This window comes from Apium graveolens, chromosome 9, assembly GCF_009905375.1.
Source record: "Apium graveolens cultivar Ventura chromosome 9, ASM990537v1, whole genome shotgun sequence".
Classification (NCBI taxonomy): domain Eukaryota; kingdom Viridiplantae; phylum Streptophyta; class Magnoliopsida; order Apiales; family Apiaceae; genus Apium; species Apium graveolens.
The window spans coordinates 12,540,734-12,556,912 of NC_133655.1; the positions used below are offsets into that span (position 1 = coordinate 12,540,734).

Below are 16,179 nucleotides of genomic sequence, written 5' to 3' on the forward strand. Positions count from 1 at the left end.
TATATAGCTTAATAAATTTACAAAAATATTTTAATAAGAGATTTCAAATTTTATATAATATTATGAGAAAAATATTAAACTTACAGCAAACTATAATAATTTCGTGCAAGGGTGATGTTTCCCGTTTACTTGTCCATTAGTTTCATTTCATTTTCATTTCGTGTACATCAATGGTGCACAAATTTTTTTTGCATACTTCATGTCTGGATGTCGGATTTGTGTTCATGTAACAGATTTGAAATCGTGTAGTCTTAGTGTGACAAACAAAGTACACCAAACACCACATTGCACATGAAGGGAATGATAGTGTTAAGAGTAACCCCAGAGTCAGATACAAGTTAGTTCTTCTATTAGATAAAGAACTGAATGTCAAAAGCTTTACTACACAGGTACTCATCAAATCTCATGCAACAAGGTAATAGTACTTGTCAGAACAATTCTCATTGCTATGAACTTCAACTAGTTCAATTACAATGTCTCCAAATGAGGAAAATATCAAGAACATGTACAAAACTAAAGATTATTCTAATTATATACAGTAGCTTGGCCTGGAAAAAAAATGAAACTAAGTATACACTCTGCAGAACTCTGTTATCAAACTCAGGCTCTCTATGTATAAACAGTTTCTGCAGGCCTCCTCTCTTTATGAAGATGAAACTGGCTGCACAACAAATTTGCATGCTCGAGTTCATTTGCTCATTGTTTAAACAAATTTCCTTAGACAGTAATTGGCTGTATATCAACAGATCTGTGTAGTTTCTTAATCACAATATCGTTATGGCATTGGAGGATTGTCATCTGTATCCAGTTCACAATACAATACGCCTCGACCAACCTCGGATTGATCCAAGTCATCATCATACTCCAACCGATCATCTTGCTTTGGCAGTGTTTGTATGGAACTTGCATCTCTCCCATTCACACTTGATGACTCCTCCTTTGTCGCAAGTGATTGTACGAGTGTACGGGTGTTAACCAAGTCCCCCACTCTTACCTTGTTCAGCATATTACTATTTACTCAGTGAGGCACATTGAAAAGATCCAAATACAAGTGCATTGAAAAATTACATTCAGATAGATCATATGCATCGGAGAGGAAATAAACACAGTTTCCACGGTATTTCACAAGAAAGTAGTCTGTTTGGATAATTCTATTCCAGTATGTTAGCAACATTGGGTTATTAGTGTAAAGTATTGAGATTTGAAGTGTATTAAATTATTATTAGTACCATATTATGTATTGCTACAAATGCATTATGCACATAGAAGACCATCTAATTGACCACAATTTGGAGACTATCAACTATGATCGACCTTCCTAATGTACCAGCATTGCACAGATGATTTTGAACAGTTCATCTGCTAAGAGCCTCTTATATAAGCACCAGGGTACAAGGATAAATGATATAGAGACAGTTGTAAGCCACCAAGTCTAGAGTACTTGCACTGAAACTAGACAGCAACAACTGTAAAAGTATGTACTTAATTTATGATACCTGCATTGACTTCATGACCTCAGTTTCTTTAGCTGCAGTTCTATCAGCAGATTGAGCCTGTTGTTCCATAGAATCTCTAACAAGCTGACTTAGAAAAGAAACATCATCTGACATTACACCAAGCCCTTTCAAAAGCTTAGAGCCCAGTTGCAGACTTGTCTGCATCAATATATAATATTTTGGTCAGAACACCAAGAAAACATTATAGAAAGTTTCCTCGTCAGAGATAACAGTAAATTATGAAAGTTTAATACCTCAGCATTTTCGAGAATAGCGTCTGTTGCACCTGCCTGCTTCAAATCCAAAAGATGCTCAAGGTCTATAGCTCGAGCATAAATTGGGATCTGCAAACATTTAGTTTTACCTAGTGATTTACATCAGAACGCCAGCAACTTATAATAATTAAAGATAGTATCTTTTTAGAATACTTAAAGATTGCACGGTGACATATTCGACGACCTCCTTGATTCTTTAATGAAGCTTTGCAATGAACAAGTCATGCATTTGAGGAAAATACAATAACAAGATGCCAGAGAATACATTTTGATGAAGTTTTTTTTGTTTTACTAGCTGCTTAGGTGCCATAAAAGATTATGAGTTTAGGGCCATTTTTTTTATCTGCTTCAAAATATACAGGCTTCTTTCCCCTAGAATGTTAGAGGAACGAATAACCTCTTTATAATGCTGGAGCTAAGCAGAGTATAATTACTGCAGGGAAGGCAAGTCGAATCCTTTGAACAGCCTCAAGTGCCCTCTCCCTTGCACTGTACATAACCATGACAGCTTTTGGAGAAGAAATACCAGCAGACTGCAAAACTGCCGGCCTTGAACCATCGCCATAGAGAACCGGAAAACCAAGATTTGTAGCTCCCTGTTCCAGAGAATATGGTTTCTCAGTATATATATTGTTCATAAGGTATACTTGTGCAATCAGCATCTGATTATAGACTTTGCAATGGAGTTAATAGTAACAAGTTTTTGCAAAGAAAGCTACAAGATCAAAGAGAACGTTATAGACTGCCACATAGATTCAGATTTGTGCACTGGAAAAAAACCATGCATGTTATGTGTTCTAGTAAGAAACAGTTATCAGCTAAATTAATTGGACTGACGATTTTCACAGATAAAGTTTGCATGGTTAGCTGGAATAGTAAGCTGATACCTAATGCATAAGATAATCATATAATGGAAATATCACTCCATTTCGAATGAATTTCAGCTTTATCTGTTTCAAATTTAATTTTCTAGAATACCAATTGGTTTTTGAACTTTAATGTGACTTCGCAACATTGATTTAAAAGGAGCAAAATGCCCTTTTACATGTCAACATCAATGACCACACAAGATATTCTCTTAGATGGAGGGGTTAAAGCAAACAAATTTATACAATGATATGGAATCTGCTATATTCCTTTGGCCCACCCATCCTTATGATAAATGTATGTTTTGGTGACCCACATGACACTACGAAGATGGTATGATGCAGAGACATCTTATAATAAATTGATAAATATAATTATCTTTTTGCACATATTCTTGCTTTATAATTCTGAACAACAAATATATGTTATAGTTAGGGAATCAAAACTATAAGAAAGAAAATAAAAGTGATAATTTTACAAAAGCTTGTGTATGAGTCAAAACTTCAAAGACAAACTTTACCTACCTTCACTATAGAAAGATCAAGATCAAAAGCTACACAAGGCCATCCAACAGAATTACCATCTCCTCCAGCAGCTAAAGGAGCGGACAAAAAGTTGGCAAGGACCTATATGACAATTTGCAAGAAGTCAGAGGGAGGGACATGCTAGAGTGGCAGGTTAGAATAATTTCACAAAAATTCTTTCACCTGTCCCATCTGCCCAAATCCAAGGATAACGATTGGTTCAGTAGCACCAAAATTTACAGCATCAGCAATTTTCTGTTACAAGTAATATAATCATCACAAAAATTGCCTAAAATGATCATCATATATTCAATATCGATGAACAACTAAGAAATTTACATAATCTTTTTCAACGTTTTTAGCAATGTACTCAGAAGCCTTTCTCCCAACATCATTGAGCAGAGGAGTTAGTGCCATAGAGAACACGACGACTATAATGAGAAGCTTGTTCAGTTCAAGTGGTAGCACTCCAAGCCTACAATATTCCACCCAATCCGCAAATAAAGCACCAAATAATCATGTAGAACAGATGTTATCACATTAAAACCAGCCATTAACCTGTTTGCAAGTGAAAAAACAACAAATCCGAATTCACCTCCCTGAGACAGCAGCAACCCAATCCTTACACTCTCTTGCAGTGTCAGTCCAACGCGAGGACCAATTGCTGTTATAATTAGAGTCTTAATGGCAATCAAACCTGCCAAGAGCGCAAGTACATTTGGCCACTCTCGCAGAAGAAGCTGCGTATGGAATTGTCATATGTAAACCTCGGTTCAACAAAGCTACTTAATCATCATTCAAAAGACATAACAGTTTATAAATAGATATGGAGTTACCTCTGTGTCGATAGAAGTTCCAGTAGTGACAAAAAATAACCCAAGAAGCAATCCTCTAAAAGGTCTTATATCAGCTTCAATTTGCGTTCGGAAATTTGTTTCTGCCAAAAGAGCCCCAGCCAAAAATGCTCCAAGCTGTACAATTAAGTCAGTTTCAATTAATTTAACGAATCAAATGGGATGATACTACATAACTGTTACCAGTATAGAAGAGAAATATACTCAACCGTGTCACTGAAGCCCAACTTCTGTGTTATAAGTGATGTCCCAGCAACTGTAAGTAAGCAGAGAGCAACGAAAGCTTCGGAGCTTCTTGCTTCTGCGACAAACTACAAGATCGATTTATAAAGTTGTAACCACTATCCAATTGTGTCTGGAGATTTCCATAAATTTAAGAAAAATTTCAGACCTCAAAAATTCTCCTAAGAAAAAATTTCCCTCCAAAAGAAAGCAAACCTAGTCCTCCCAAAGCCTTTAAACTTTCTTTAAGAAGCGTCGGCCAAATACTTTCCTCCAGTGGATTCTACGAAAAATCATATCAACATAGTGAGAAATAATAAGTAATATAATGTATCTGACAAGCCAAAAATTAACTTCTCCTTTTCGTAGGAAAGCAGGGTTTTGGCAGAATCCGTAATCCAATACTCACAGACACATGCCTCAACTTAAGATCGAAAAATCCAACCTCTTATTACTAAGATAAGAGGGGTATTTACTCGACTAAATGGCTAGTAATTTATTTATGTAAGGAATACAGGGTTCTGACCCTTACCTCGACACACAAATATGTCTCCACCAAGTCAATCATGACAGAAACATTAAATACAACATGACAATGAAATTAATTTTATGTACTGCTCCCTCCGTCCCCCTTTTACATGTCCATTTGGAATAAATTATGTAAATTAAGAAAAGGTTAGTTGAATCATTTTCTTTTCCTTTAGGTACCCTTAGTTGTTGCACTGAAAGATGAGAATCAAACTAAGTTTTAAGAGTCAACCTTCGCAAATGATAAATACATAGATAGTTTTGAAGATAACACCTAATTTCACTTTAAAAGTAATGATGGACATGTATTAAGGGGCACACTTTATTTTTGAAAAGAGACAGGTAAAGGGGATCGGAGAGAGTAGTTACTTCGCCTGGAGACAACAGGTTTAGCTACAATTACCCTCCACACACATTATGATATTAATTCTTCAGCTATTCAGCTTTCACCCCATTTAACTGGGATATTTGAGATTTCCTACAGTCTCCAATAAACATAATACTATTTTTTTTGTTATTTATGGTGCTTACTTGACGAATCATGTACCCATCATAAAACATTTGGGCTCTGTGGAAGATCATAACAATTTCTGAAACATGATTGACGTAAAAGCAACTTAACTTGAATGTCCATACTGGACCTTAACAACAATTACTTAGAGATAATCACAGCATATTAATGAGAGCAAGAATCCACTCCATTAAAAATTCAAAAATAGTTATAATGATGATGACATAATACATAAAGAGACAGAAAAAGATACCAGAACAGGATTAAAAAACCTCCTGCTACCTTCTTTTACATATACAAATACATCAACTGGAAAAAAAAGACTATTCATTTGTATATTGTATTAGTAGAGTTGTATTCAGTGTAGACCACTTAAATCTCCTTAGAACATTTGTATTGTCCTGCACTACATACTGCAATATTATACCTTGTACTGCAATATTATACTTTGCATTGGAGTATAATATCATGCAATATTATCAATCAAATATACATAGTTCTGCACTATGTACTGCAACGGTCTAAAATGGTCTGAGGTTTAAGTGGTCTACATAGAACATTTGCCTGAATTAGTATACACAAGAAATTAAATTTCTTTGTAGACTCCTGATTCTATCAATCAATATGAGATTTTGATTCGGATTCTTGAAAATAAATAAAAGGGGATGATTGCACATTTTCACAATGAAAAGGTACATAGAAAAAATTATGAAGAATCCATTGATTTGTTCTTTAAAAAAGAGTGAAATTCTAAAAATTAATTGCGAGCAGAAGATTAAAAATAACAAAAATAAAAATTGCAGATGTTGCAATAAATGGTAAATAAAACGAGTTTCTGTATACCTGGCTCTCTAGCACTGGAAGTATGACTAAAAGAGGTACAACTGCTATATCCTACAAAATTCAAAAATAGAGAATCAAAATGCAAGACTTAAATAACTTTTGAAATATTTGCATCGTATTCTGATTAATTAAGATAACAGACCAAATAAAGGAAAAAAAACTCAAATCTGTAATGCTTTAAGTTTGGAAGTAGAACACAAGAAAGTGGAACCTGTAATAGAAGTATCCCGAGAGTTGCTGAGCCGAATCTAGTTGGTAGCTCACCCTTCTCTGCAAGAAGCTATACAACTCTAGATAAGAAAAGTACCATTGAGTATATATTTATTAAGTGAAATGACCTTCACTGCATGAGCATATGACAAAAATTCACGTAATAAGTACACCTAATAAAAAAATTCCATTTATAACCCTCTATTTGTAATTAGAAGGGTTATTTTAACTTGACAAATAGAGGTTAGTACCTGAAGAACAAAAGCTGAAGAAGACAATGATAGTGCAGCACCAATTACTATAGCCTCATCAATGCTTCTGATGTTAACCTGGTAGTTGTTATTAATAAGCCAACAAGGCAACAATTTACAACCCAAATTAATTCATGTGAATATGTAAAACCTCACCACGAATATTCTACACATAGGATTTTACTAAGAAACGAAAGATGCTATGTTTTATTAATTTGTAGTATTAACAATTTTAAAAAATGCATAGAATAGGAATAACTCACCACGTCAGATCTTGAATGAAACAGAAACTCCAGAATACGAGTGCCAATAGCCCCATTAGGTGGCAGCTCAAATGCTGTGAAAGCAAGAGTACATAATACAACCTTCAACAAGATGAATTGCAAATATTAGGAAATTAAGATAGCCGCAACATTCAAATAATCAGACAGTTAATAGTTAATACAATCATGGTAGCTAATCATACAATATGATAAATGCACATTTTGTTTGTTACAGAATAATATTAATTTCAATTTGTATTTACACTTGCCAGCAAGAAGAGGCCATCCTAATTAACAGAAAGTATTTTCCATTATTCTTATCTTCTTGAAGTAGAAAACATCTATGAGACAAGAAGGTAAACAAACATCTGCAAGATTCTGCAGATGGCAAGTAATTATGCGGAGTCATTGATTTTAATTTGTGCATATATCACATCTGAATTCTGGTCATTATCAGGTTTAAAGAAAGTAATTATTTAAAAGACTAACTATCGTCTATTCAGCATAAAGCTGCCACTTCATATGTTTAAATATCAAAATTCAGATTAAGGACCATTTGAGTACTCGACTTATATAATATGATTGACATGTACTCATTATTTTTTATTTGCAAGTGGAGTAAACACTTTATTTGGCCTTAAATTATGATGTAATTGTTATTACAAGGTGACCCTAATCCTCCTTGTCAGCTGCTATAGATTGTATTGGGTTCTTTTGTCAGTTTTTTTTTACATTTTAGGGTTTTAGTAAAGCTAACTAACTTCGAAACTAGATTGTGTAACACAGTTCTAAACATTTACCTGAGTCAATCCCATTCCAAAGGCAAACTTTGCAAGAGCTTTTAGACGTGCAAGTGAAAGCTCTAAACCCATCTCAAAAAGCTGCAAAATAACATTTTTGGGTCAATTTAAATGTACAGTTCTTCTACAAAATAAAGGAAGCTATGCATAACATTGAGAAGACTAACTGATTTGTAAATTACATAAATTATATATTGCCTTCGTTTATAAATTATTATATTTTTTGAACAACAATTCAGTAGAAAAAGTGAAGGGTGGACAGAGAATGTGACGCACAACGACATATAATCCTTTCAACTTTTGAATAAGGTTCGTATTTAAGTAGCATACAATACTTTTACTTAACCAAGGCTGAGAATTTTCATGACCGATCTTCATCATCATCAGATAGATCATGGCACCATTCACTACACATACTTAGTACACATGTATAATGGAATTATACACAAATATACTCCTCAATCTACTTTCTGGTTGCCCCTGTGCTACTACACCGTCAAGAGAACTTTCTCTTATCCTGTTCTAAGTTGAGCTCCTAACCATCCAAATTGCTCCTTCCACCAACATAAGACCATCATGTACAGAAACATTCTAAACTTTGTCATGGATAGTTTGTTTCCCGTGTCACTACCATGAACCAGGTGCATGATGTTTAATGAATTTGAACAGTATTACTATTGTATAAACTTCAGATTTAGGAGACCACAAATGTTCCAATTTCTGATCCAAAACCCCGAGTATGGAACATCCTTAAAATTTCCCAACTTCTCTTCTACTTGCTCCTTTTTATCCTCACGATTTTGTTTTACAATTTTAGTAACTTCTATTAGAAGATAATTTTTAATGAATTATAACAGTAAGTAGCATCATATTGCATATCGAAACTATGACATTAAACTAATCTATTATTTATAGTTAAGTAAAAAATAAAGTTTCATACACACAACATCATAAAACACGTGAAGTTCTAGCTAGGTTTTGTATCAGATTCATGGATAATTATATATGAGAGAGGTATATATAAAAAATGAAGCATATGCTTTACCAAAAAGAGGATCCCCCACTCAGAAAGAACTTTAACATCCGTGAGATTCCTTATCAAGCCAAACTGATTGAGCACGATCCCGGCAAAGAAGAATCCTAGTATCTGTAAACCAGAATTTAGTCGGCGTTCTATTCAATTTAGGTACTCTGCTTCCTTTCAGAAGAAGAAAAACAATAAAATAAAGTGCCCCTGATAGAAAAGTATTAGGATATTAAGGTGCTACAAAGCTCTGCTCTTTTTTGTATGCGCATTATGTTTATGTCTAATCATCATACTCATAATGTTGTTCATTGGTTAGCTTTCTTCTTTCTCTGCTTCAAATTTATAGTTTAATGATTTAAGATAGGTTCATATATTCCTGTGCCATACTGGCTGTTTTCTAGGTTTTCATGCATTTGCATATAAATTTTACTAGTGTAGAGTTAATAAGCCTACTAACCCTTTATTATTAGATGCCTCACAAATTACAGTTGAAACTTGAAACTGAGGAGAAGTTTGGTTTCAAATCCCAGATAACTCTACTATTTTAATCTCTTCTTTTTCTAAAAGAAAAAAATGGTAACCCAAACATCACTTTAGACCTTTTTTACAAAAATTCAGTAACGCGGTCATATTCCACTTAAAAGTTTTCTTTTACTTCAAAGTGATCAATTTGTAGAATCAAATACATGTTTGAGTACGAGCAAGGCTAATTTGCATTTCAAAAGAATAAATTACTGTTCCTTACAGATTTAGACCCTTTATCTTCAAAAGAAAAGGATAAAATATTACACAGAAAGGGTTGATAGCGAGTTATACCATTTTATCCAAGTGCAAATATTACTCAGAAAGGGTTCACAGCGAGTTACTTTTTGTCTAAATGTCTCTTTCAGCTATAGTGGTTAATCTTAAAATCCGGATTGTGTAGAACAAGGTATACGATCCTAAGTTTATTTTGAAAATAAACTGAAGCTAATAAAAAATGCAGCATATTAACTTCAAAACATAGTTGACTTTTGCCTAGTATTAAAACAACAGTTCACCTCTTTAAATCATAAATAAACTAATTAGAAACCATATTCCTATCATTTTATTCACATAGTATTAGAATTGGTGAAGTTCATGCTTATTACATACTTCATCTTTCAATTCCTAAGTAGTAGTACTCATCAGTACTGCACTACTATGTTCAAATTCTGTACAGTAAACTCTTCATTGTTGACTTATAGCATGGTTTCCTTTCTCAGATAACACAAATGATTTGTATCGTACATGTACAAGATGCAAGTTAGAGCAATACAATGTTTAGCAGACACTGGGTATCTACATGTATGATCCTGAAGCAATAAATACATGTGTATATGCAATACTTACAGGGCTAGCTTTAATGATCTTGAATGCAGGAACAATCATAACTGTAACTACTAAGAATGTCAAAGTATCCAATCCTAGGTCATTGATGACGTCAATAGCACTCGCCACATCAAGTGCAGCACATATATGCCTTTTTTTGTTCCTAGCCTGTTTTTGGTTTAAATAGTACTCTCTGCCACCAAAACTTGAAGAAGCTAAAGAGGAAGTATCCTGTAAGACATCAGATAAACTGATCGCACAATGGATTTTTTTACGTAATGTAGAGAAGGCAGGCTCACAGACCAGCCTTTGATATGTGCACGAGACAGTGAAAAAATGACGACTAAAATGTGAAGCATGAGAACAAGCTTTGAGCGTAATAGCTTCATATCCCTGCACATGGTACGTAAGTGTTAGAAAACATAATAAATAGAATAAATATTAAGTCAGTTACGAATCTGAATAATTAGTGTGTGCATCAGTTATGGATTTCAAAGCGAGGATTTGGTGGGAATAATAATATTTTAGCTTTAATTTAGGGATTGTGAGTTGAGATTGGGGTTATAAATAGGGAAGCCATTTATATGTTTGAGGAAGGAAGAAATAAGATTGACTTATGTGTGTTTGTGGAGAGTGGGTGGTCTCTCGAATACCACCTAGTTGTGTGTGTGTTTATCAATAAAAAAATTCGTTTCTTTATATATATATATATACAAATATAAGGACTGGACAGGTCCTAACAGTGGTATCAGAGCACCTCTGTTCTTGGGGCAACGACAACTGCAAAATAAGTTGAAAATCGAATCGACGACTTCCAGGGAATTTTTTTTTTTTGTTAAGATGCAAGCAAAATTTTTGAAGTCGGATATTGAAAAGTTTCAAAATGACATTTCTTTCCTCAAAGAAGGTATGGTTGCTATACTTGCAAAAATGGACAACTATAGTCGCAAGACTACTGGACCATTTTCGTCTGCTCGTGAGGATTCGCAAGGCTTGGAACAGGCCCAGAAGTCGGTCCACGAAACTGAGAAGAAGCTGAAGGGAGTAAAAGCGAAGGATAGAGAACTTAAATCAGATTTTCAAAAAATTGATTTTGGAAAACTTCAAGAAGATGAAAGGTCTCATCAGCAACCACCAGTATTGGAGGTTTTAGGGCAGACTCCATTAAATTCTAATAGTGGCAACAACAAAGAACAAGAGACTTGTTTGTTTGATGTCTCATCGCCTCCAAGCTCATCCATGTACTCTTTATCACAAAGACTTGAAATATTCGAAGGCTTAAAATTTGAAGGTGGGTCGTTGAAGGCTGAAAGTTATTTTGACAGCTATTTTGAATTAGTAAACCTCTCAACACCAACTAAGAAGGTATGGTCGGCTGTAGTATACTTGAGAAATGATCTTTTGTTCTTGGACTATTGCGGGGAATATCAGTGGTCTTCTTGTAACTGGGAGGAATTTAGAAAATTATTGGCGGAGAGGCAGGGGTTCTGGATTAGAAAGAAAAGGAAAAAGAAAGAATGAGACAATTTTCTCATTTGAACCTTGAGGACAAGGTTCAAGTTTGGGCGGTGGGTAATGTTAGAAAACATAATAAATAGAATAAATATTAAGTCAGTTACGAATCTGAATAATTAGTGTGTGCATCAGTTATGGATTTCAAAGCGAGGATTTGGTGGGAATAATAATATTTTAGCTTTAATTTAGGGATTGTGAGTTGAGATTGGGGTTATAAATAGGGAAGCCATTTATATGTTTGAGGAAGGAAGAAATAAGATTGACTTATGTGTGTTTGTGGAGAGTGGGTGGTCTCTCGAATACCACCTAGTTGTGTGTGTTTATCAATAAAAGAATTCGTTTCTTTATATATATATATATATACAAATATAAGGACTGGACAGGTCCTAACAGTAAGTTTTCATTAACACGGATAATCCCTTAAGATACAATTGTAAGAAAATTACATCAGCATCTTAAAAGATGTGATACATGGAAAGACAAATGATATTCTAATTGCAATGAAGTTCAGGAAACAACATATATGTAAACACCATAAAGACCTAAAATTATGAAAGCACTGGGAAGGAACCAAAGACACTATGAACCAGACAAGCAAAGATTGCGCAGACTATATAATAAATAGGACCAATTTGTTGAAAGTACCAAATAGCATCAGGGAATTAACAACTTATATTAAAAAGGCCACAATATCACTTTGGCTGTATATATGAAGCTAGGCTTCTTAGTTTGAAAGACCTCAAAAGGTACTCATTGACAGTCAGTTCTCACAACACCACAAAGGTAAGATCTTTTGTATAATTTTTGTTCAAGTATAGATTTCCTGATTGTAGGCAAGCACTGGTAAAACTATAATGTGACTTAACAATCTATAATCTAATAGAGTTAGGTTTACTACTGCCAAGAGTCAATTTATTTTTCATATCAGCATAATATGCTCTATATTATCTTATACTTCTAAAAAGTATAGAAATCACAAATGTAAAAGCTACTATCTGGCGCCTTGAGCACAACTATAGTAGACATTAAAGCGGACTAAAAATTATAGCAAGGTTATATTACTCGTGTAAAGATTAAAAGGTAATGTGCGTGTAAAGATTAAAAGATGATGCTTACATTACGACAGCAAATCCAAAATTTAATAACTTAGACTGAAACACATAAATACAGTAAGATACTACTATTCGAGCAAATGAGCTTAAACTCATAGCTCAATAAGTCTACTCCAAGTATCGACTTATAATCACTACATTTCTTAACAGCTCAATTCAGCTATGTCAAAGGACAAGAAACTACTCCAACAATTTTACACACACATGTCCTTTGTAATTATATATTTTTATCTACTACATATGTTTTTAACTTCTAATGTGATGTCAGCTTAGTTTAATCTTCCCATCATCAAACAATCACAAGTACAAAATGCTTACAATTTCCAAGAAAGTTAAAAACTTAGTTACAAATTACAAAAACAAACTATCCACAAAGTTTCATTACAAAACACAAACTCATATATACCAGTTTAACATAAGATATACATATCATAATTCAAAATTTAGAATACCAATATGCAGAAACAAGCTAAAATCAAACTTTTAGTGTTTGAAATATAAAGCTTTAAATGGTTTTTAAAACCTTCCAAATTTTCAAGAATTTGACTTAAAAAAGGAGATATGAAAGCAATGATTTAAAGGGCATGATCAAAAAGATGAAATATTTATACCTTAGGGAGGGTATAGCAAGCAATTGGGTGGAGCAGCATGATGTTCATAGTAGAGGAAGATGGGTTAGTTTTAAGAGAATTAAATGCATTTCAAGAAACAGCCCACAAGAAGCTAAGCTACTGACTGAAAACAAGATTCTGTGTTTTGGATAAAGGAGAAGCTACTGACTAGATTTTACTGCTGGAATAGAGGAGGACGTGTGTCCACACCCACACATTTTATACCCATGCATTTTTTGGGAGAGAGAGTCACAGAGAGAGAGAGTGAGAGAGAGAGATTGTCATTTGTCAGTGTTGCTTGTAAGAAGTCTAGTTGAGTATCAGCCTCTCCTTTTCCTTCCGAATTTTTATGGCCAGGAGAAAATTAAAACGGTTTTTGTAACATGTATTCATGATAAACTAGTTGTATCGTAGAGCTACAAATTACAGTTGAAATTTAGTTGTCAGATTTTCATTGTATGCATACAAATTTTTTAATTAAAATGAGTTAAACTCGGAGAAGGTAGTGTGTAGAGCGGGAAAGCGGGTCTGTCGTGTAATTTCGTGTCGTGTAATTTCGTGTTTCGTGTCCGTAAACATCAAACTCATATCTGATCCGAAATGATGAAATGATTTCGTGTACCCACATGTGAAACCCATATCCGATTCGAATCGTGTTGTGTACTTTTCGTGTATATTAAATAAAAAATTAATATAATATATATATAATATATAAAAAAAATTATTTTAATATATAATTTAATGAAATATGGAGAGTGTATATATAAATATATATATATATACATAATATTCTATAAAACTTGTAAATATTTATATTATATTTATATTATATACATAAATATACACATATGTTATATATATTAATTTATAAATATATTTATCTGATATAATTTCGTGTACTTTCGTGTACCTAAATTGAAACTCATATCCGACATTAAATTTATCGTGTAATTTCATGTTCGTGTACATTCGTGTTTCGTGTACCAAAAATTAAAACTCATATCTGTATTTTTCGTGTCGTTTCGCGTGTTGCCCGCTCTAAGTGTGTGGTGTGTCCCCACCGGCACTCACTACTTAAAATCCTTAAAATCAAATAAAAATAATAATTAAGTATTAAGCTATTGTTAATTTTGGCGAAGAAAATATTGATTCAATTTACAAGTTGAGGAGCAGCTGCTAAGGATCTCCGCTCGTTGTTTTGGATCGCTATAAAAGACCTCCATCTTTACATCAACGTAAAACTTCTTAAGGTAAACATACTGAACTACGAATTAAATATTATTTTTCGCATGGATCCTGCGGAGGGTTTCGGTTTTTTAAGATTTAAATTTACGTTTTCGCTGCGTTTATGTGCTAAAACCCTTCAGTAACCTGGTCAAATCCCCTTGAATTTAAATGGAGGTTCCCACTCTTGGTGAACAACAAACTGTCACAACCACAGTTCCTACTGTGAGTTCAACTGTGATTCCAATCAAAGACTCCACCAAGCCAGATATGAAGCCTTAGCTCTTTTGATGGAGGGAATCAGGGAATCTATTCAAGCCACATTTGTTGCTCCTCCTTCATCAAGCTCACAACAACCAATCTCCAGCTCAAAAATTCTCCAAATTCAGTCTCTTCAACAACAAGTCTCCAATCTTAAATGTGACACCCTCAATCTCGGGGTTAGGAAATGAGGATCCACACACCTTTAAACTATGAATAAATAAGCATAAACCCCGATTAAATAATAGCAGGATCAAACAGGATTAATTTTGAGACAAGATTACAACTACCAACCATATTATATAAATTACAACCGAAAAAATTTACATAATCGATTCCGACTTGGAACCGACAGATAACCCATTATATCTTCACAAACTTTCCAACTAAGCGATTGCTCACACATAACATGTACTACTTGCTCTGGCATCTGGAAGCCTACAACACGGTAGGGGCCACCAGGTACGCTCTTACGAGCAGTGCGCCTAAGTCTGGCCATCCTCTTACTTAACGGTCATGGTTAGAACAAAATATAATATAAGAGTATAAAACTCAGCAAGTAACTAAATGACAGTTCTATGATGTAATAAATAATATCTTTTCACAATTACTTTTGGGGCATTCTACTGAAATTCTCTAGGTGGCAGATTTCTATCTTTGGGCTAGAGAAGGTTTTTGAAGAGATAGTTGGGCTTTCAAGAATCAAGGTTCAAGATAAGGCGAAAACCGACATTCATCACAAATCATCAACAGGATCTCAAGGATCTTTCAAATGAAAAGCGAGAATCTTTTCAACTCTGAGAATCAAATTTATGATTGATAACAATATCAGAATAAGAATCAGGATTCTCAAAGCTGTATGCTAAATAATAACACAATCGACTCATTTCGAATCATTATAAACCATTTCATTTTCAAAGAATCAATTTGCTAAAGCAATGCATTCAATATCCTTTATAAAGTGATAGGGAACCCTTGATTGGACTACTTCAACTTTCAATTCATAATAATAATACGGGTGATCAGCCCATAACGACCTCCATCTGGTCGTTAAGGTACCTATGGCATAATTTCAGCCTTAAATTGGACTAGCCCCGCTAGTCTCTTATATGACTGGACTAGTCCCACTAGTCTCTTACGTCTCAGTCTAATCCATCAGGAATTCATTTGGAAAACCTTGTGTTGGAAAAGAAAGGTTTTACTAAGTTCATTTTAACATTACCAAGAATATGAAGTCATTCAAACTCTTTCAAGTCGAAACTCATTCTTAAGTTCAATTTCAAGAATTCAAAGAAAGTGAATGAATCAAAGGTAAACAAAGTTTAATGCTAAGGATCTTGATCAAATGATAACAAGGCATACAAGTGAGGGAATCAAAACAGTTCCAAGGATCATTATGGAATAAGGTCAATAAAGGAATGAAGGATCATTACGC

General features: G+C 34.0%; 1 protein-coding gene across 1 annotated transcript; it reads right to left on the reverse strand.

Moving 5' to 3' along the window:
• Positions 1-587: 587 nt before the first annotated feature.
• Positions 588-13,538, reverse strand: LOC141682448 (K(+) efflux antiporter 3, chloroplastic). The gene is made up of 19 exons (XM_074487150.1): positions 13,260-13,538; positions 10,043-10,414; positions 8,690-8,791; positions 7,645-7,725; positions 6,845-6,946; positions 6,582-6,659; positions 6,332-6,400; positions 6,121-6,171; positions 4,408-4,521; positions 4,226-4,327; positions 3,999-4,133; positions 3,721-3,902; positions 3,502-3,637; positions 3,346-3,417; positions 3,163-3,264; positions 2,206-2,367; positions 1,751-1,840; positions 1,497-1,655; positions 588-994 (listed from the first exon to the last, which is right to left on the reverse strand). The coding sequence occupies exons 1-19, from the start codon at positions 13,305-13,307 to the stop codon at positions 776-778; spliced, it is 2,376 nt and encodes a 791-aa protein (XP_074343251.1). The 5' UTR covers positions 13,308-13,538; the 3' UTR covers positions 588-775.
• Positions 13,539-16,179: the final 2,641 nt, after the last annotated feature.

Bases quoted from the DNA above. Each gene is read 5' to 3' on its own strand.
- LOC141682448 (XM_074487150.1), bottom strand. From the start codon at position 13,307: ATGAACATCATGCTGCTCCACCCAATTGCTTGCTATACCCTCCCTAAG. The intron at 3,903-3,998 runs GTAACTCCATAT...TTCCATACGCAG, and splicing joins GAACTTCTATCGACACAGAG to CTTCTTCTGCGAGAGTGGCC. The intron at 3,638-3,720 runs GTTAATGGCTGG...GGAATATTGTAG, and splicing joins GTTTTTTCACTTGCAAACAG to GCTTGGAGTGCTACCACTTG.